At 41.8% G+C, this 23,311-nt stretch overlaps 1 protein-coding gene across 4 annotated transcripts in view; it reads left to right on the forward strand.

Annotated features, from left to right (window-relative positions):
- Positions 1-23,311, forward strand: part of ESR1 (estrogen receptor 1) — a 360,927-nt gene that overhangs the window by 299,159 nt on the left and 38,457 nt on the right. For all 4 annotated transcript variants that reach the window (XM_087865591.1, XM_045805367.2, XM_045805366.2 and 1 more), the window contains exon 7: positions 19,984-20,117. In XM_087865591.1, the coding sequence (XP_087721717.1) occupies positions 19,984-20,117 (134 nt within the window). The remainder of the gene's footprint in view (positions 1-19,983; positions 20,118-23,311) is intronic.

Consider the following 23,311-nt stretch of genomic DNA (forward strand, 5'->3'; position numbering starts at 1 on the left):
ATTATACTGCAATCCCTACTTTAGTTTCTTAAAGAAGTTTCTGGTGATGTAGAGTAATGGCATTGGCCCGGTTTAGTGTTATTCTGTTAGACTAAAGGTATAATTTCTACATGTACTGTGGCTGGAAGCTTTGGAAATATTTAATAAGGGGAGAGAGAGAAAATGAAAGAGGGGTGATAGCATAAAAACAAATGAACAATAAAACAAAGGCCAGAACATTGCCCTTAATGGTAAAGATGATGAGAAACACACATTTATTTACCCATAAAGGACACATAGATCATCTCGCATTTCTTTCCTGAAAATGCCAATACACATGACTCTGCTTGGAGTAGAACAGCTTCACCTGGCCTTTGAGGTCACATAGATGATGTTGAGCCTTGCTGTTAATGAGACTCTGTGAAATTTTCTAAATTTTTATATCAGTTTCTAGTAAGCACTCATGAACTATTACCTTTCCCTCTCTTAGACTGCATTGCTTTAAAAAAGTCATAGAGTCAGCCCTTCTAAAAAATCAGGGTAAGTCTTCAGTGTGATGATAATTCTATAGTATGTGTCATCCTCATGGTTTATCATGTGCTCTCCTACACATTCTCTCATTTATCCTTAGAACAGCTCTGTAGGATATTAAGATAGACATTATAATGTTCATCTTTCCTCTGGGAAAATGTAATTTATAGCTGTTAAGGTAACTGCTTATGATCGCAAGGCTGGTGAGTGGCAGGAATAAAGACACTTCATTCCAATTTCAGTGCTTTTTCACTGCACCATGAATAAGTGGTATTGATTGTTAATATCAACATTTTCCTAGACATTAGGAATATAGAGAAAAATAAGATACAAGCCTATCCTCTGAGCATTTATTGTTTACTGAGGGGAAAAGGACAGTTACATGAATATGTAAGGCTTAATGTGTCAATAAAAAGTAGACAAATACCAAATGAGGGGGAGAGGTAGTAAGCGTGTTTGTGAGTATGTCCATAGTCCAGGCCCGATCTCAGGCAAAGCAGCACGGGAGGGGTAGATGGCAAGGCATAAGGGTAATTTACTGTGGCCAAATGAATGGTTCACTCCCAGGGCACAGGAAGAAGATAGAAGTTCTAAGCCATCTTCAATCTGTGGATCTGGTACTGAACTTCCAAGTCTTAGTCCCAGGACAGGCATCCTGCACTTGATCGTTGAACATACTTTGGAACCTGCTGAGAAGGGAGTTGTAGGAATCTTCAAAGTCTTAGCACAGCAGTAGCTTGGAGATCAGCCACGGCCTGGTTCTCCACACTCATGTTCAGATACATAAATATGTGTGTAAGGAGGGTCCCAGAGAGGCCGTTTAGGAGGGTTGAACATGGAATAGGGCACAACAGAGAGGAAAGGCTCATGAACATGAGCCTAGCCAGAGAAGAGGATGGTTGTGGAGGGGCTATTCTGTGTCATGTCTGAGAGCCCAGGCTCTGGAGCCAGACTGCAGATTGGCTACCAACGACCTGTGACTTGGGGCAGTCGTTTAACTTCTCTGTGCTTTGATTTCTTTTTCCGTAATCATAGTACCTTTTTCGTGGAGCTTGATGAGGATTCATGAGTGGATGTCAAGCGCTTGTACCATGCTTATCAGCACACAGTAAGAAGAGAATAAATGTTAGCTTTTACTGTTATTGTGTCGTTATTGTTAGTTTGGTAGTGGAACCAAATCACATCATGGCATAATCTGTGAGATTTTGTTGGTGCTAAGATAAGAGTAACAGTATTTTCAGAAGTTTGGTTACCAAAAGTGGAGCAAGGTAATTCAAGAGAATGAGTAAATAAGTACTTTTACCTTTTTGTAGATGTTAGTAAATCTACAAAATCTTGAGTCAATGAGGTGTGATCTTGGAGACTTACCTCATTGGCACTTACAAAGTCACTGAATCATTAGTTAAGAACTGAAATAGCTTTTGAGGCTTAGGGTGGTGTTCTTCAAACTGTCTTCTGTGGGTCTTTCCAAGGAGATGACCAAGGGGTGGCCTTGAAGGAAGGAAGGAAAGGAAGGAGTGGGTCTGTGAGACATGCTCACAGTTCTTCCAAAGCAGATGCACTTTATTCTGTTTGATAATTGGAGTGTCACATATTTTATTTAATAAGGGCACCACTTTAAAAAATGATTCGAATATCGTTGATGTGGTCCAGCCTCCTTGTTTACAGATGAGGAAATGGAATTCCATAAAGGTTAAGGGATTTGCCCAAGGTTGCACAGCCATCTCCTGACAGAGAGGGGCCAAGAACACAAGTCCACTTTTCCTGGTACAGTGCTCTTTACTAGTTGCATCATACTACTTGTTGCACAGTGCAAGATGACTGCATTTTTCAGATTTTAGCAAAATTGAAAGGAAAATTTAAAAATACACTTCTGAGCACCTAAATGTGAGATCTACAAGAAACAAGTGCCAATAACTTGGCAGACACATATCCACTCCCCCCACGACACTGGAAAGAGTTTTCAATATCACTTGCCCTTCTTCAAATAGATATGTTTGTTTTATGGCCAAATTTTTATCTGATTAAAACTTAGATTTAGAAGCGTTACATGAAGTTATTGGAAAACAGAAATTACATAGTGAACTCCAGGCAAAGATTGTCAATAATAAAAGACAAAAAGGATGAAGGAAGCAAAAGTTAACTCCAAAAGAACGGTAAACATTAAAGAACGATATTCAGTGAAACAGGATTGTTTCAAATGTGAGCTTAGAAGTCCTGGTATCTTCTTGACTCCGTTCATGGGCCTAGTTTGTGAACTGGCTTTGAGGGGAAGCCTCTCTTAATGGTTACAGTTCCAATTTCAGTACCGAAAGCCTGAGATTCTAAGAGGAAGATAGTGCTCAGGTCACTTCTGAGTCTACTTTTTAATTCAAGTTTCTTGGATTGTTTAGCAAAATGGTTTGCATTTGTTGGTCTTCCTTATTGGATTTCAAAGGCAGAACAGGTTTTTCTAACCTCAAAACCAACCATTAAAATAACTACCTTGTTCTATTTCTTATCCTAATGAAACACACAAAACATTTCTCTTCTAAAAATGGAATCTGGATTGCCTCAAAACATCTTGTACTCAGGCCTTGGTTCCATGCCACCTCCTTGAGGACAAGCTAGCAAAGGTGGCCCTCTACCAATTCACCTGCTGTTCTCTGTTTTAATTCCTAGAAGCACTTACCACAGTCGGAGATTCTCTTCTCTATATTTATTTGTGTGTTACCTGCCTCTACCACTTGAGTGGAAGCTTCAGGAAAGTAGGGGCTTTGACTAACTTGCAAAGTGCTTGAGATTGAATAAGACCCTGATAAATCCGAATTGAATGAGTGGCTAGGATCCCTGTGAGAATTCTAGGTCATTGATTTAGTCATTGGAATTCCAACCCTCTGTATTGGAGATGTGTCATTTGTCTTAAAGGATGGTGAATAGATTAAGGTTTTACGTTAAGAAAAGAAAAAAGGAAGGAGGGAAGGAAGGAAGGAAGGAAGGAAGGAAGGAAGGAAGGAAGGAAGGAAGGAAGGAAGGAAGGAAGGAAAAAGAAAGAAAGAAAGAAAGAAAGAAAGAAAGAAAGAAAGAAAGAAAGAAAGAAAGAAAGAAAGAAAGAAAGAAAAGCATTGTGTGTGCACAGGCCCTTCAAATGGCCATGACTGGTTGTGGTGTCTTTTGTTTGATTTTTGTGTGAATAAGGACTTTTGCAACTGGGATGGTCAGGTTAAGAAATATGAATTTTATTTTCTTCCTGCTATAGAGACTTGGGGGAATACCCCCCACACACACACACACACCGTGAATCTCATCTTTGGAAAACACAAATCTTGGTCACCCCTCTCTTAAATTCTTTCAGGAATTCTCATGAAAGTGCCATGGCCTCTCTTGGCCTGGGGATGAAGACCATCTTGTTGATCAAAGCCTGAGGCCCTATTTCTATGGCTGCTTCTTCAGTCTCATCTAAGACCACTTGTGTCTGGGACCACCGAGTTCCAGAGTTTCAGATTTTGAACTTCTGTTAGTTTCTCAAACTCGTCAAGCACATGAGTCTCTCTCCTCGGTACACTCTTGCCAGTTCTTGTCCCGTCTAACTGCTAGTTCTTTAGGGTCGAAATTAAATGTCACCTCCTCAGAGAGGCCTTTCCCCTTATCTCACATAGTTCCCCAGTTATGCTCTCATCTGACCCCATACTCTTCTTCTTTCTTGGCATTTATCACAATAGTTTTATTTTATTTTATTGTTTTGTGTGTGTGCTTAATAACTGTTTACCTTACCAAGCTGTGTACTGCAGGAGAGCAATGTTCTGCCCATTGTTACACCCTCAGCATCTACCTTAGTGCCTCTAACAGTAGTAGATTCTGACTCAATAAATATTTACCGAATGAATAAAAGAATATGTGAATGAAATTGATCTTTGAGTTTGTAGTGTCTAGCACAGAGTCTGACATATATAATAGACTCAAAATATAGTGTGCAACTAAAATTGGGTTAATGAAGACATGAGGTGTTAATCATATTTTCTTTATGGAGAAACAATGAATGGCTTATCCAAGGCAGAAGCCCTGTTCTTACATCCAAGCATAGCACTCTCTGTATTCACTGGTTTGCCTTCACTCCCATTAACAGAACCCGTTCCTCGAAGTATGGTGGAGAACAACTACTTAATTTCTTTGTTTGTATAATTCCAAACAACCAGATGACAAGTGAATAACCGAGGTATTCTTCTTTATGTTTTACATACTTGATGTAGGTATCTTAAAAGGTTGATTGAATCTCTTTTCAGCTAGGTATTTCAGTAGACAAAACCATTAGAGAATTTTTTTCTGGGGACCTCCTTTAGCTCTTAAACTGTACACGCTGAACAAGCAAACTCAAGTGGATCATTATCTATAAAAGTAAAGAATTCCATCTTCCTTTGACAAACCATTCAAACTCAGAAGTGTGTTTTACACGTTCTTACAGAAACATTCATGATAACCAACTCTAACCTCCTTTCTTGCCACTTTAGCACCCAAAAGCATATGAAAAGAGTGCATGGTAAGGCGTGTTCTATTTATTAGAAAATATCTCTTGGCTTAAAAACTCTTTTGACAATCGGCCTCTTGATGTGAGAAAAGTAAGTAGCAAAGAGTTGCCTAGAGTTTTACTCCTGTATGACAGATAGCTTAATCGAGATAATTGGACATTAGATGACTAAGTGTTGGAAGCTGATATCTGGACATGTCTCTCAAGTAGGTCAAGCTAACGTTTCCTATATAATTTTCATGACCGCCATTTGCACTGGCATGGACAAGGAGGGTCTGAATCCTTCTGGGTGAGTAATGGATATATCAGTTCTCTGTACTGGGTCACCAGGATTGAAGGAAGGCTCCCAACAGCTTTTGCACAACTAGAGCCCACCCTTGGAGACTGGTATTAAGAGGGACGAGGAGGAAATGAGAGTCCTCCAGGCCCTGTGTTGGGGCATGAGTAGAGGGCATGGGTAGGGCCTTCATTCTGGAAGGGATTGCGTATGGAGTTAGATTTGTGTGGGTGGCCTAGTAACTATTAGCAGCCACTTCTACGCTTCCGTCATCAGTGAGTTAATACCTCAGCAAGGCAAGTCTCTGAAGGAGAATGACTTTTTCCTTGAGCTAAAAATATCCTGAGGACACCGCCTGAGGGAAATACTCACCCCTTTCTTTGATTGCAATGTGCATGGTCTTCTTTATGCTAAAAGGATCTTTTTGACTTTTCTCTCCTTTTCATTGGAAGTCCATTTACAGGGCACCAGTGTTACTTGGTTATGTGTCAAATGAAAACAGCAACAGCAACAAAGCTAAATACGGATTTAAGCTAGGAAAGGCAGAGGGCAGGAAACTTTCCATTTAGAGTCATTTCCCAACTTCTTCAGCAAGGTCGGCTTCACTTGGAATGTGGCTTCTGAGAACTCTACATTTCTAAAATGCTGCTAAATTGCTCCGTGCATTTATTCCTCAAACACTCAGTGAAGATAGCCCTGGCTTTCGGTCTCATAGCAACTCTTCTCAAGGAAATGGACCCAAATTCATTTCTCTTGAAATCCAATCCTTCTATGAGTCATACAACATGGTTTTTAGCTCCCTGTCTCAGAATCACTCTAAGAGAATGGTCTTCTGGCCATATTCTTAAGATTTGCCTTAGTGGTTTTCATTTTATTCCATTTTCTCCTATAATTCTCTACCTAAACAGTACTCTTCGTAAGAGGAACATCTTTCGCTAGTTATTATCGTGTTTTTAGTTCATTTGCCTTGACATATAGCCTGTGATAGTTAAAGTACGCTAACATAGAAAGCACGGAATTTGGCCCAACATCAGGAGGTGTGTGTGTTGACGGGTGCGCAGAGGGAAGGCTGGTCGTGAGAAATAGCAGCTGTCCTAGAGAATTTGCTGGGCCTATTCTTGCAGCCTTCAGATCATTGCACTTGTTCAGAATAGTCTTACAAGGAAAAGACCTCACACTTGGGAGGTCTTTGAAGAGTCAGAAACAAATGAGCCCTGGGAGATTTTTAAAAACAGATCCTTTGTCAATTCTTAATCAGCTACTTACTATTGTGCTTTGTTACAGTGACAGGAGCACTGGTCTCAGTGTTCCTAAGGCTCTACATTCCAGTTATTTGGTTTCTTCTCTACTTGAGGAGATGCCACCCCCCGGAAACTCTACCACCAGCAGTATCTTAAATTAGAAGCTCCCTCTCCAGGGTATATTCTCTGTAGCTCCTACTTCCTCTAGCCCTTATTCCTACTGGACCCGTTCTTTGTCCCTGACACCTAATACCTCCTATTCTTTGATTACAAACAGTCTGATTTCATTTTCCTCCTGGTCCATCCTAAGGCCATAATCATTCACTGCAAAACTGTCCTCTAGAATCTCTGTCCCCTCTGCTTGTCTTCATGCCTAAAGAGTCAATCTTCTTACTTCGGGTCCCCTCCACCATCTCCTTGCTTCCCTTCCATCCTCAGGCTACTCAACACTGCTAGAAAAAGCCAGGATACCCTCTTGATCTGGCGCCAATCCATGCTTATCTTCCTTAACTTCTCTAAACTATTACGTAGAGATTATTCAGTACTTCCTGACACCTTCCTCCCTGGTTCTTTTTCATCTTCCCCACTGGACCTCTTCTGTGTTTTGCACAGACTTGCCTTCCTTTTAGGCAGTATTCCCCCACCATGCTGTCCGCTCCTCTCTTTCTGCACTCAGACACTCTCCAGTGGCAGCCCCCAGAGCTGAATCTCCAGACTCATAGGTTTTTCTGAGCTCCAGGTCTCTGAGATCTATTAGGATGTCCTGCCGCCATCTCAGACTTCTCTCCCACATAGGGCTTGCTGTTTTTCACTCCTCTAGCACGTAATTCCCCATCATGCCACTAGTTAAAATTTTATCGAATTACTCCTTTTTTCTTCTTTTTCTTTTTAACTATCTGCCTCCCAAGTGCATTGTAGGTTCTTTTGAGGCAGGCACATTCCTTTCCTGCTCATTGTTATATTCTTACCACCCAACATGGGCATGTAGTTCTGTAAATTCATTGAATGTGAAACAATATATACAGCAGGCATGAGCAAAGCATGGCCTATAGGCCACATCCACTCTGCTACTATTTTTGTAAATAAAATTTTATTGGGACATGTTCTTGCTCATTGGTTACATGTTGTCTATGGCTGCTTTCACCATAAAAAAATGTTGAGTCCATGCAACAGAGACTGTATTGCCCATAAAGTCTAAAATATTTACCCTCTGGTCTTATACATAAAGCGTTTGCTGACCACTGATATAAAGGAGACTCTCAGAGCACAGAGGGAGACTATACAACACAGTAGAGAATGGTAGTCTGTCTGGGAAGTCTTCCCAGAAGAGGAGATATGTATCTGAGCCTGGAAAGATGAGAAAGAAATATCTAAGGGCAGGAAGGGGTGGGATGGGGATGACAATCCAAACATCGCAAGCAAATGCTGTGGACCATCTGCACGGGATCAGAAGTGTTGTGCTGTGTGAGCTGCAAGGCAGGCAGTAAGAAATGGACTTGAGAAGATTGCACAAGGACCAGAAACCCAAAGGCATTCTTTTTTTTTTTAAGATTTTATTTATTTCTTTTAGAGAGAGAGCACATGTGCAAGTGGGGGAAGGGGCAAAGGGAAAGGGAGAGAGAAAATCTCAAGCTGACTCTGCACTGAGTGAGGAGCCCAATGTGGGGCTCAGTGTCACAACCCTGAGATCATGACCTAAGCCGAAACCAAGAATTGGATGCTTAACCGACTGAGCCACCCGGGCGCCCCTCCAAGGGCATTCTTAAGCTTTACCCAAACCCAGGGCCCTAAAAGCATTTACAGTTTCCACTCATGTCCCAAAGCGTCCAGCCTCAATCGACTTTCCCATATTTTCTGCACCTAATATCACTTCCTATCTGCTAAACAGGTAAGGTGATACTATTTCTACAGTAACTGCAAAGTTTCTCTCTTTTCACCCTATTTCTTCTCTTATTCTTTAGTTAGAAGAACACATTCCTTCTCCTGTGATGATCAAGTCTGCACTCCTTGATTTTCCATATCTCTCTCCTTCTGTCTCTGTCCTTTGTCCCACTGCATGCCTTTTCCTGGCCACCTTCTAACTTTCAACATTGTGGTCCCTCCTATCCTGCCACTTCTCTGACCATGGCTTCTTTTGACTGGTTCAACTTTGGCTCCATGCCAGAGATGATATTGCTTCCCAGTTTCCTCCCTCTGCCTGTTTCTTTTGTCTCTCCATCTGTCTGTCTGCCTGTCTCTTCACTTTCCATGATGAACTCACTCCCTTTCCCAGTTTTATTATTTTTAAAATTTTTTTAGATTGATTTATTTATTATTTGAGAGAGAGGAAGAGCCAGAGCAGGGGTAGGGGCAGAGGAAGAGGGAGAGAGAGAATTCACAAGTCGACTTCCCACGGAGCATGCAGCCTGATGCAGGGCTCGACCCCAGGATTCTGAGATCAAGACCTGAGCCAAAATCAAGAGTCAGATGCTTAACTGACTGAGCCATCCAGGTGCCCCCTTTCCCAGTTTTAACCATCTCTATTCAGACACCTTCAAAATCTCTATTTCCAGACATTTTCATGCTATGTTTGGGGCAGTGCAAGTGAGTACAACTTTTTTGGAAGGCATTTTGGCAATACTTGTTACAATTTTACATGTTTTTACTCCTTGACTCTGATGTTACATGTGTCAGAATTTTTTCTGTACACTTTTGCAAGTGTGGTAAATACGTGTGCAAGCACGATAATTGCACGTTGCTTGTTGTAGCCAAAAATGGAAAACAGTACATGAAAGGGATAAAGAAAGGGGGATAATCAGAAGGGGGAATGAAGTATGAGAGACTATGGACTCTGAGAAACAAACTGAGGGCTTCAGAGGGGAGCGGGGTGGGGGAATGGGATAGGCTGGTGATGGGTAGTAAGGAGGGCACGTATTGCATGGTGCACTGGGTGTTATATGCAACTAATGAATCATCGAACTTTACATCAAAAACCAGGGATGTACTGTATGGTGACTGACATAATATAATAAAAAATATTATTATAATAAAAAAAAAGGAAAACAGTATAAACGCCCATCAGTAGGGGAGCACTTAAATAAATATGAATAAAGTCAAATACTAGGCACTCATTTAAAAGGTGAGATATATTTTGATGTGCTGATTTGAAAAGATGCCCACCATCAGAAGTGGAATAAACTGGTCCAAATTCATATATTTAATCCTGGCCTTCCCCCCAAGTTTCAGACGAACATTTTCAATTTACTGCGTATCATCTCTACTTAGTCCTGAGAAATTTTAAATTCAATGTTTTTTAAGGGAATTTATTTTTCTTCTACTGGCATATGACAAGCCTTCTGAGTTTCTTTATTTCTGCTATTTTTTCTATTTCTTTCATCATCTTTCCAGTCGTTCTGGCATACAATTTCGAAGGTGTCTTTAAATTCTTCCTTTCTTTGCCCAATACTGTAGATCATTCACCCAAGTCTGTTGACTCTTCCTTCAGAGATTTCCAGAATATCCCTTATTTATCCTTGTAACCATGGTCACCGTCTTGTGCCTTCTTTTCGTTCCTCATGCCTGCTGTCTCTTTGTCTCTTTCCAGACTCTCCTCTCTCCCTCACTCTCCTCTGCACACTGAAGCTAAATTAAATATAACAAAGCACTTACTTGATCATGTCACCCCTTGATAAGCTTTTCATGGTCTTTCCTTACATAGCATCTCTTAAGCCTTTTATTAACCTTGCCACATGCTGACAAAGCTCTTTCTAAGTGTCTCTCCTTACAACCACCAAACTCTACTGGCTGGATTCCTCATCACTCCATCATCACTCCCACCTGTCAAATTTTACTGATACCATTTAATCTGTCTGGAATGTTCTTCCTCCTACTCAATCTATCCTTAGAGACCTACATCAAATGCCATATACTCATTGACATCTTTCCTAATCACGTCACTTGGAAATGATTAGAATCTATAAAGCAAGGTGCCAGAGAATACATTTCTTATATATCCCTTTGATCAGTCAGTGGCCATGTCTACAGAAGATAAGTATATCTTTGCATCCTAAGTGTGTCTGTGTATCAGTGTGTCAGGAGTGACTTGGGGCAGGGAGTAATGAGACTCATGCATCTAGTCTATGTCGTGGGGTTCTGGCTAATGGTCGCCACAGATATCCCGAAAATTTCAGCTGCTCAACACACGAAAATTTATTTCTTACTCAGGTCATTGTCTAGTGTGGGCATCTTGATAGGTGATCTTCTCATTCAGAGACCAAGATCCTTCTAACTTTTGGTTCTGCCCTCTACTAGGTTCTAGGAATGCTCTTCATTTGGGCAGGAGATGGGGAAGAGAACTGGGAAAGGCACACCTGTTTCTTCCCCATTTCATCATAGAAGTGATGTCAGTCACTTCCACTCACTTTTTATTGGGCAGAATCCAGCCGCATGGCCATTCTTAACTGCAAGGGAGTCTGGGAGATGTTGTCTTGGAGGAAATGCAGGAGAAAAAGGAAATGCGTTTTGGTGAATACAGCAGTCTTTGTGAGTCTTTGCTGCCCATACCCTTTCCTCCCACATGTACAACCCGCACTAATCCTTCCCTAGGGAAACAGTCCAGCTCCGAGTCCATCCACTGAATGATTTCTCAGTGACGTGCAGTCCTCTCCATGGAGCATGGATATCCTGGTCTGGCAGCCTCACCCCACAGCTACAGTTAATATTCAGTGTTGGACTAAGGGTGAAAAAATCCCACTGAGAAAAAAGGGAGGAGGGAATAGTCAGTGTCACTCTCACACAGCAGTTGTGAAGTCCTACTGGGAAGAAAGAGGAGGTGTCTACGGGCAGGAGCCTGAAAGTTCTTTGATTAGTCCCTGAATCTGTTCTCTAGGAAGAAAGAGCTTTCCATTGTACTCCATGCACCCTGGCTTCACTTTCTGGGAGGTTCTTTCTTTCCATTATTCTTGAGTGGGGAAGAGCTAGTCCTTCGGTGAACTGTCAGCACTTCCTGCTAGCGCACATTCGGTGCCTGCCTCAGCCCTCTCCCCAACAACTGTCCATGTAAGGAACATTTTAGGGATCTCTACAGCAGAACTAGAGGTCAGAAGGATCGTGGGTCCCTGAATGGGAAAGTCATCTTACCAGGGAAGCTGCCTACATTGGACAGTGACTAGGAAAGAAATAAACTTTACTGTGTTGAGCAGCTGAAATGTTAGGGTTGGAGGCTTAAAAACTCAGAGGCTTTTTTTTTTTTTAAGAGAGAGATGGAGAGGGGTGGGAGGGTCAGAGGGAGAGGCAGAGAGGCTCTCAAGCCAACTCTGCACTGTGCGAGGAGCCTGGTGTGGGACTCGATCTCACAACCCTGAGATCATGAATGACCTGGGCTGAAATCAAGAGCCGGATGCTTAACCGCCTGAGCCACCCAGACACTCCAAGGCTTTTGTTTTTTAGTTCAGGCTGTGATTTCTTTGGCAGGACAGCTGTCTCAAAAATAAATAAATAAATAAATAAATAAATAAATAAATAAATAAATAAATAAATAAATAAATAAATAGTAGGCTTCTCTTTGCTCTTGTCAGTTCCATCCTCTTGTAACCACAACCGAAGTGCTTTCTTAGTCTCAGTTCTCAGGTCTGCTATTCTTAATTGTCGCTTCTTTGTCATCTGGACCTTCCCTTCAGATTTACTGGTGACTACTTTAGGCTATTTGAAACAGTGGGCTTGGATGGGAGGTAACACCCTGTAAGTGTCACCCTTTCCCACCTGAAGTGCTCTGAACGCAGTTACTCTGTAACCTGAGAAACCTACTAGAGCTTTCATACCCAGATCCTTGTCAGTTTCATCTCCGACTATTTCATGGCCAGAAGCAGTTGGCTTTTCCCAACTTAGAAGACTATCTTTGGGATTTCCTCATTTGTTTAGGTTTTGCTTAAGAACCATTCAATCCTTGCCTGAGCTCACCTCTTTGTAATACTTTCTAAAGGCAGCTGTAGTGTCCACTGCACACCATCACTCCGACTCTCTCTACTTCCCCAGGTATATGGTCTGCATTCCCAATTATTTCAGAGAACGACTTAATCAGATATTTTGCCATTACCAGATAATGTTGTGACAGAGCTTTCTAGCTTGCTATATCTGTTTCTTGCTATTTGGCACTAAGGGAGCAAACATTTTTAATGGCACTGCCCCACATCCAGTCCTGTTTCTTTATTGAGCCATGTAGGCAAACTGCTGGATCAAACAGCCATCACATCCCAATGGATTAATTATTTCTTATTCAACTTACAGTCCCATGTGGGTGATTCTGTCTATATGCGCATTTGGGCACACAGTTTAAGTAATTGGTTATAGGTCACATTGTTGGTAAATAGATGGGGCATGACGCGAACCCAGGCAGTCAGACACCAAAGTCTTAACCACTTTCATCTCAAGTAATCAGCCTTGAGATACAGCCATTCAAATTTCGCATCTTTCAGGATGTATTGCTTATAATTTGTCATCTTCAGCATTTTGTTCCACATGCCAAAGAGTTTTTATATGTAAACCTCTGATCATACAAATGTTTATGGGATCACGGCATCTCGGAGCACGTGCTGAGAGCTTTTGTGGCATCGAACGTACAGAAACTCCTTAAATACAACCAAACTTGCCACTATTGAATTTAAACAGCATCTTAATTTGTAATCTTTTTGTATCCATATTGCACTTTCTTTAGAGGACAACTAAATTAAATGTCTTACATTGATCTCCTGGGTTTTCTGTTCCATTTATTCAGTGTCTTTTCATACAAAGAGAGGCTATGGGGAATTTTGTAGGATTATGTTGGAAGATATACAAGGACATGTTTGATCTGCCTACCTGCATTAGGACTCTTTATCTCCCATGTGGAGGAATAGGTAACTAAGTGTGTCTAAAAAACCGGCTGTCATTTCTATAGAGGAGAAACTTCCAGGACGTGCCATGGGCAAATGTTCTTTCAGGTTCTCTTCCTTCTCCCACTACTTATGTGCACATGGACTGCATCAGAAGAGGGTAAAGAGCAGAACAAGATTTCCCCACAAGGGGATTCTGAGGTGCTCTGAACACGGACTGATGTAATGGGTGGGGGAGTTCATTGTCAGCGGCTGTCACATCTCACAGTGGGGGTCACAGGCTGGTCTGCTTGGTAAACTGCTTCTGATCTATGACTGAGGTTGTGCTTCCTTTAAAAATAAAGCTTGGTCTTTATACCCCACATGTTTCTTCACCTTAGAAGAACTTCATAGCTTTAGCCTAATTTTGTCTTATTGCAGTAACTTTACCTCCAGATTCTTAGTAATCACCTACTTCTAGTGCTGTTGACTTATCCATCCCCTCTGAAATGGAGTTAAATGCTCTAGTCTGATTGACCCCTTAAGATTAATAGAGAATAATTCAGCAGGACTTTGAAAGGGAAGCCCTGACCCCAACGTATAATAACTTCAGTGGACAGTAAAGGTCCATTTGTGTGAGGCAGGCGACAAGTGTCTGTCCATCCTTTGAAGTCCACATAGTTTTGTACCTGATCTGAGGGTGACACATCATCTCTTCACTAGCTTACGTTGCCAGTCTTTTCACCTGTGCCAGCAGCACTTGTGGGAAACCCACGCATGCCATACAACCAGGCAGTTATTTCCAAGAGGGCAACATCTAGTGATTTACATCTTCAGGGTCACATATTTTTTTATATTTTATTTTATTATTTTATTTTATCTTATTTTCTATTTAGAGAGGGAGAGGGCAGGGCCTGAGGGAGAGGGAGAGAGAAAGAATCTTAAGCAGGTTCCATGCCCAGTGCAGAGCCTGACTCAGGGGCTCCATCTCATAACGCTGAGATCATGACCTGAGCCGAAAGAGTCAGCCATCGCACCTCTGCCTCCCATGCGCCCCTCAAAGCACATATTTTTAATTTATTACACAAATAGTGGATTGACTGAAGTGTTTAGAAAAGTAAGTTTTCCCCATTGAAAGGACAGTGAGTTTACTCTTATAGAGACATCAGTGTAAAGTTCTTCAAGACTCTTACAGCACTGCTTAGAAAATTACAGCTTCACTCGAATGAATATTCCCCCAGGAGCCCTCAAAGTTGAGAAGCACGTTTGTTTCATGGAAGGTAAGCCCCAGGGTCTTCTTATCATGTCTCAATGATTTATACTTAATGTCTGCTCCTTCCACATCCTCTAAAGGAAAACACCCCACCCACACACACACGTAACACTCACACTCTCTCACAGACACAGTCACACTCTCACACACACACTCTCTCACACTCACACATTGTGTCACACTCATGCTCACACATACACTCACACGCTGTCTCTCACACACACACTCACTCATATTCATTCCCTCACACATACCCCCTACACACATTCGCTCTCACAGACACACACACCCTCACACATACACTAACACTGTCTCACACACACTCAGTCACATTCACTCTCTCACACATACACACCCCCATACACTCACATTCATTCTCACACACACACTAATTCACACTCACTCACTCTCTCACTCTCACACACACACTCACTCTCACACACACATTCACTCTCTCACACATACACATCCCCATACACTCACATTCATTCTCACACACTCATTCACAGTCACACAGTCTCTCTCACACACACACACTCTCTTACACACACACGTGCGCACACACGCACGCACACGCTCACGCGGAGCCGTGGCTGTGTGCCCTTGCTGAGGGTTCAGGCTCCGACTCCTGTGGGGCGCTGAGGAGCAAGCCTGGGGCCGCCCTTGGGTGAGAGCTGTGGTGAGAATCAACAGCATATCTGAGGAGAAGAGGCTGAGAGGGAGACGCTTGTGGGAAAACGTGGGAGACTGTTGAGAAGGGACACGAAGAAAGGAGACTTGTTAGGGCTCCACTTTCTCCGTTTCTGACGTGAACTTTTGCTCACAGCAGGTGAAGGCAGGCTCCCTCCCACACTGAGATTTCCTCCCTGCCGGTATGCAGTCTGTTAAGTAAACAGAGACTTTATACTGAGAAAGGAACATTTCTCTATTTTGGCTATGGGTTGTTATTTTTAAAGCTTCATCCTCCAAACATTTTCCCCTATCCTTATTTATTTTTTCACTAGAAAGAAAATGTGCTACTTAAAAAAAATGGACTTCAGGATAAGAAACACTCCCTTGTAGTATGCTGTCCCTGCTTCAGGCCAAGTCACCCTTTGGTGTGACCACTGTCTCATCCCCCTGTTGAGCAACGTAGCTTTTTAAAGATTCCCCTGTTTCTAGAGAGCTTCCTGAACCCAGATGCCACAGTCAAAGCAAAACGCACGGTGGCAACTGTTTTCTGGATACTTTAGGTAAAAAGGCCAACCTCTCCCTGGATATCTGTGGCTCTGTTTATCCAGATATCTCATACTAATAGTTATATATAACTGCTACTATGTACCGCATGCCATTCTAAACACTTCCCATAAAATCTCATTTACCTTTCTCTGAGAAGACTATGGCAATTGCTCCAATGTTGATGTGGGTTAAATGTGGGAAGGCTGACATTAGTTGTAAGACTCTCTCTATATACCTTTTCTGGGGAGACGTAGCCCATGGCCTTGCACCTGTCTTTTCTCCATGTCTGTCTTTCCCCTGTTTGGATCTTTTTATGAACAAGGCGCATGTCTTTCTTCTCTGTACCTTTATGTCTAGCACAAGGCCTCGTATATACTGGGCAAGTATGAATTAAAGTAGGATGAGAAAGGAAGACAAACAAAATCTTGTTGGAATTCTTTCCTCTGGTGGTAGATAATACGGTTTGACTTAATAGTTTTGCGTCCTAATTCCCTCATTTGGACAACGACAAAAATAATACTTCCTTAATGGGCAGTTGTAAGAAGGAAGTGGATTTGTTAAAAGTACCCAGCATATTTCAAATCAGTATGGAAAGGAAGGTTTATTCCATAAATGGTGTTAAGATTACCTAGCTGCCTGGGACAAATACGAAGCTGAGTCCTGTCTCATACGTCACACAAAGTAAATCCTGAACAGCAGGTGCACAGCTTTGGGAATATACTAAAATCCACTGAATTGTACACTCTAAATGGGTGAATGATATGATATGCAACTGTATTTCAGTACAGTTGTTATAAAAAATAAATCCCAAAAGATGAAAAATTTAAGTATAAAAACATGGAACTGTACTAGAGGGAAACATAAGATAATTTTTTGTATGTTACTGAAAGGGAAATGACCTTTTCAAGCAAGACATACTATTCTAAACAACAAGTTTAGCAAGTCCATTATGTAATAATTAAATATTTTGCCGAAGAAAACACCAGAAAAAAAAAAAAAGGAAAACATGACAAGCCAGTAGAAGAACATTGAATGCACACAGAACAAAGGGCTAATTACCACAATATATAAAGAGCAGTTAAGAATCAATGTGAAAATGACTAATAACCTGACAGAAAACTATCAGCAAAGGATAAGAGCAAGTCTCTTAGAGAAAGAGCTTATACCAATATAAGCTCTACCAAAAGCCTTTTCTACCAAAAGCCTATTGGTACAAGCTCTTTGGAAGCAACGTTTGAACTATTTATCAATATTAAAAATGCATAAGGTCTCTAATCTGGCAATTCTATCCTAGAAATTTTTCTTTAGCTATCTATACATGTATCTGAAGACATAAACCTAAGAATAGTTATTGCATGAAATGTTTGTGACAGCAAAATACTTAAAGTCAAATGAAATGTCAGCCAACAAAGAAGTGGTTCAGAAAATTTTAGCACTTTGTTCAGTGCGAAACTTACGCTATTGGAAACAGTTATGCAGCTGTTAAGAACAGTTGATGAAGAACTACAAAATATATTAATTAAAAATAAATATTCATGTTCATGTTTTAAATTATTATATTTTTCACAAATGGATATTTGCATATGCATAGGATATTTTAAATTCTTCTTGTCCCCCTCAAAGACAGCATGCTCCCAATTCAGCTTGTGAACAAAAAGGTGAATGAGTTCCTCTCATGTGTATTATCTGATTGAACTTCTGCAACAACCCCACGGAAAAGATACCGGTACTTTCTTTGCTTATTTAATAGTTGCAACTACTAATGGTAAATCCTCGATGCCAAGGCTCTGTTGCTCAGGGAAAAAGCCTAATTTTTTTTTATAACGTAGGGCATCCTTTATCACCTGATCTTTTCCTCCTTTCCCAGATTAATCTCTTGTCTCTTTTGTATGTCTTGCACACTGCTTCATGTCCTTCACTCTGCTCTTCCTTTCCATGTCTAAGACCCTCTTCCATGATGCTTTCACACTCCTGCTGGATGAAAGCCTTCATTTCTTAAACTGTCAACTCCAGTGCCACCAACTAGGCGAATCCTTACCTGTCATCCTTGGCAACACAAATGGTTCCGGCGCAGCCACAGTCCCTCGTTATACTTCCTCCTGTATTTCAGAAGCACTTAATACAGTCTGTTAAACCTGATTATATTATTTCAAGGTTTTGAGCATATTGAGAGTAGAGGGGCTGTTTCATTCTCATAATGACCACATGCCTAGAATATAGTAGCAGATCAATAAATACTTAGACAAACATTTACCTGAATCATAATCATTTTTGATTACCCATAGGTTGATGAACTTGATATTTTTTTAAGTTTTTATTTTAATTCCAGTTGGCATACAGTGTTATATTAGTTTCAGGTGTAAATACAGTGATTCAACACTTCCATACATCACCCAGTGCTCATCACAGCAAGTGCCCTCCTTAATCCCCATTGCCTATATCCCCCATCCCCCCAGCCACCTCCCTGCTGGTGACCCATCTCAGTAGGTGAGAGTCTGTTTCTTGGTTTGTCTCTTTTTTCCCCTTTGCTCATTTGTTTTGTTTCTTAAATTCCACATATTAATGGAATCATATGGTATTTGTCTTTCTCTGGCTTATTTCACTTGGCATTATATTCTTTAGCTCCATCCATATTGTTGCAAATGTCTAGATTCCATACTTTTTATGGCTGAATAATACTCCACTGCATAACTGTGCCACATCTCCTTTATCCATTCATCAATCAGCAGACACTTGGGCTGCTTCCATATCTTGGCTATTGTAAAAAATGCTGCTATAAATGTAAGGGGGCATTTATCCCTTTGAATTCTTTGGATAAATACCCAGTAGAGAAATTGCTGAATCATAAGGTAGTTCTATTTTTAACTTTTTGAAGAACCACCATACTGTTTCTACAGTGGCTGCACCAATCTGTATTCCTGCCAAAAGCGCACAGGTGTTCCTTTTTTTCCACAACCTCGTCAACACCTATTGTTGTGTTGTTGATTTTAGCCATTCTGACAGGTGTGGGGTGGTATCTCATTATTGTTTTCGTTTGCATTTCCCTGATGTTCAGTGATGTCAAGCATCTTTTCATGTCTGCTGGCCAGCTATATGTCTTCTTTTTTTTTTTTTTAAGATTTTATTTATTTATTCGACAGAGATAGAGACAGCCAGCGAGAGAGGGAACACAAGCAGGGGGAGTGGGAGAGGAAGAAGCAGGCTCATAGCGGAGGAGCCTGATGTGGGGCTCGATCCCATAACGCCGGGATCACGCCCTGAGCCGAAGGCAGATGCTTAACCGCTGTGCCACCCAGGCGCCCCAGCTATATGTCTTCTTTGGAGAAATGGCTGTTCATGTCTTCTACCCATTTTTTAATTGGGTTATTTGTTTTTTGGTTATTGAGTGGTATAAGTTCTTTGTATATTTTGAAGACTAACCCTTTATTGAATACGTCCTTTGCAAATATCTTCTCCCTTTCAGTAAGTTGTCTTTTAGTTTTGTTCATTGTTTCCTTCATTGTACAGGAGCTTGTCATTTTGATGTAGTCCCAGTAGTTTATTTTTGCTTTTGTTTCCCTTGCATCAGGGGACCTATCCAGAAAAAAGTTACTATGGCTGATGTCAGAAAAGGTACTGCCTGTGTTCTCTTTGAAGAACTTGGCATTTAAAATGGCAGATTTGGGGATCGAACAATATGTCTTTTCTAAGAATGTGAAATGAAATGTTTTATTGATGGAAAAACGTTTTGTTGTTGTTTTGCCTTCCAGAATTCAAATGAATGTTCATGTTCCATGAAGAAAATAGGCTGCAGTTTTTTGTTACAGATTTGGAATCAGTAGATTTTTATGAATGTGAACCTTATCATGGGTCTGAAAGCTTTCTGGGCTTTATTTTTTTAAAGATTTATTTATTTGAGAGCAAGAGAGAGCACATGAGCAGGGGGAGGGGCAGAGGGAGAGGGAGAGACAGAATTTCAAGCAGACTCCCTGCTGAGCCCAGACCCCGACATACAGGGCTCCATCTCACAACACTGAGATCATGACCTGAGCCAAAATCAAGAGCCACACTCCACCAACTGAGCCACCCAGGAGCCCCAGGTTTTCTGTGCTTTAATACTATTTTTTTTCTTTTTCTTTTCTGTGGTTTCATAGGAACCAGGGAAAATGTGTAGAGGGCATGGTGGAGATCTTTGACATGTTGCTGGCTACGTCATCTCGGTTTCGTATGATGAATGTCCAGGGAGAGGAGTTCGTGTGCCTCAAATCCATCATTTTGCTTAATTCCGGTGAGTTGATAACATGGGGGAATTTACTGCTGGGTTACTGGAAGAAAGAGTTATTTGTATTTTCAGCCATATACAAGCTGCCGTTGCAAAGGCATAATCATAAATTGAAAGAAACAACTGACGCATGTTTAAAATAAGCTGTTGTCATTGTAGACGGCTTAAAGAGTGGGTCCTGCGCTGGTCAGATACGATGAGTGAAGGACACAAATTGGACACTGAACCAAATGGCTTTTTTGTTGAAATATTTACATCCTTTTACAGATAGTTGGGATGTTTTTATTTTATTACTTTTATTTATTGAGTTTGAGGTGGATGTTTTTGCCCCGGTGGTACAGGTTTGTAAGCGCCGGTCGGTGGTGGTAGATGTCAGAAAGTAAGTAGACCGAGTGACCGAGATCAAGCTCCAGATCATAAGGAAAGAGGCTTAGTTGAGACTGACCATGTTTCTGGTCAAAACTGATTCGGTGACAAATATAATTGGCTCAAAGATAGAAACACCTGGTCCTAAAACGGAGACACACAGAGGGCAGGTCCAGCTGAAAGAGCAGCTTCCATGTGGTCAAGGGGTCTCATTCAGCTGTGCCCTCCGATCGATTCGTTGAGCAAGCTTAGCTGAGTGGCATCTGGTTAAGGGTTTTTTGTGTTTTGTTTGCAGTAAGGTCACCTATTATGTAAAGAGTTTCTCCAGGTCACCCAGATGGAAACTGTGGCTCAGCTGAATTAGCACTGTGTCCCTCCTGGCCCCCGGTATTTGGATCTAAGCCCTAAATATCCAGCCTGTGGGACCCAGAGCTCAACAGCTGGGTGTTAGCTGCATGGTAGATACCTTTAGCCTGGATCTTTACCCCCGTCCCTGGCCCTGCTTCATGCCTCAGACCTCCTTCTCACATTGAAACCGTAGCTATTTTAAAGCCCTAGGCCTGATTCAGAATCAGGTGTGGCCTCCAGTTTCCCGATAGCTGAACTACAGTTTGTACTCATCACATGCAGAGAGCATCGGCACTTTCTTCTCTTTTCAGTGTCTCATCTCTGCCCGATGGACACCAACCCCTTCGTGCCTCCCCTAGCCGTTTTCCACGTCCCTTCCCCACCGGTGCTAATAACCTGTATCGCTTCATGGTTAGACAGTAATCATCCTCACTTATCAACTGGTAAATGGAAATCTGTACTATTCCATTAGGCAAGGACTGAATTACAGAACGAAGTTACCTGAAAAACGATGTGCCCCACACTAAGGAAGTGATTACCACTCCATTCAAGTTTCTGGTTCCACTCACATGCATTGTGCTTTTCATTTCAGTCATTTGTCCGGTGCACTGAAGGGTTCACATCCCACAATCGCTCTTTATTGGGAGAGAGTTCTGGGAGCAATGCCACTCGGCTGCACTGTGCCAGGTCCTGAACCTGGTCCTTCTTCAGTGGAGGGCTGGCGCCTGCTGACAGCTTTCCTGTGGGCAATCTTTTAACTTCAGGGAAAGCGGGCCTGTCAAGTGCTGGGACTTTTTCCCCCACTTTTACTAGGAAATAATACTCCAGACAGGAAGCGAAATTAGCCAGAGTTATATAATCCTCACAAGTTGATGCTCTGATCTTGGTCACCAAAAATATCCCCTTCAAATCCACATAGCCTCTTTCTACATTGTTGTTCTGTTCCTATGACAGGGTAGGGTTTTTAAAATATGATATTAAAAAAGGACAGGACTTTTGTCATCAAAATATTGGATGCATAGACCCAGAGTAAATCCCATAAATCCCAGAGTAAAAACAAATTCAGCCTTCACAAGAAAGTCTTTTGTGAAAGACTGGCCCCAGAATCTCAAAACATATTTCCCACCGTAGGATTGGGAGCAGCACCGAACTCCTCCTCACATTTTCCTCCGCTATCCTTGTTCTTCTCCTTCTTTCTCAGGAGCTTCTGTGAGCTTCCTTCATTGCACTTGAAAGGTCAGAACACTGTTTTGGAAACACAAGGCACTGTATGCTGACAGAGTTTACAGTTGTCCTTCTCATGAGAGAGATACCAGGGCGGCTACGTGTCTTTTCTGTCAAGGCCGGCACTGCTGGCTCACAAGCAGTAACAAAACAGAAGCCATCTCCCAACCTGTAAAAAGTGAAACCACTCTTTTCAGTCCAGAAGTGAGCTCTGTTTGGAAAAGCAGGTCTGCTGCTGAGCACAGCTCTTAGTGTCTCATATTGTTCCTGAAAAACAGAATCAGAGGACAAGACTGAAACACAATGGTGCTGGGAGACTTTTCAGAGTCAAAAAGCAGTCAGTCGTAGGAGGGTTACTACAGTCCTAACAATCTTTGCCCACAACTGAAGCTATGGATTTTTCTAAAAACCCAACCAATTCATGACTCCGATTCAGGGCAATTCTTCACCTGTCACGAGGAAAAGAACAAAGTGACGGTCATTCCCAGGAATCTCTGACAGAAGCCAAGTTGGAAAGAATTCAGGAAGCCTGAGCTGGAAGATGCTTTTCTGATTCCTGGGAAACAAGCCTTCAGTGTATGGGGGAGCCATGGGTTGTGTGCTGTGTCCCCGTCACCAAAGTCTGAGAGGGCCTGAGTTTATGTTGGCCTTGACTTTGAGGCAGAGGCACAAGGATAGTTGAAAGGTTGTTTTGTGGACTATTAGGAATGACTTTCTGCACCTCTCAGGAGGGTCTCCCAAATGCTGAAATTTCCACGGGAAGCCCCTTCACAGCTGTTTGGGAATGGGAGATATTAATCATGATATATGCCTTATTAAGAATTATTTATTACATTGCTTACAAATGCCTAGAATCATTCATAGGACAAACACTATTTTTCTGCTCTCCACTAAAAGACAGAGGCATTCCTGGTTAATCCAGAGATGCTTTAGCAAAATCAATGCCAGCTTCAGGGCATTCCGAGAACTAGCTGGACAGAACTCAAGCGAAGGAAACTCAAGCAGGGCAGATGACCTCAGGGAAAAAGGCCGAAAGGGAACAGTGCAAGAGGCAGGGCCGGTGCTGCAGAAAGAAGGGGACCAGGGGACCAGGAAGGGGTTTTCTGTGCCTGTTTATCCTATTCCTCCTACCCAGTGGGACTTCAGTCCTTCTTGATAATTCCAGCATTTCTAATTCTTCAGGCCCAACTCTGACCTCATCTCATTCAGGAAATCTTGCGACCACCCAAGTCCATAATGTGCTTTCTTTCACTAGACTATTT

The sequence above is a fragment of the Ursus americanus genome, chromosome 11 (assembly GCF_024610735.1).
Source record: "Ursus americanus isolate L20-20 chromosome 11, mUrsAme1.1.p, whole genome shotgun sequence".
Classification (NCBI taxonomy): Eukaryota; Metazoa; Chordata; class Mammalia; order Carnivora; family Ursidae; genus Ursus; species Ursus americanus.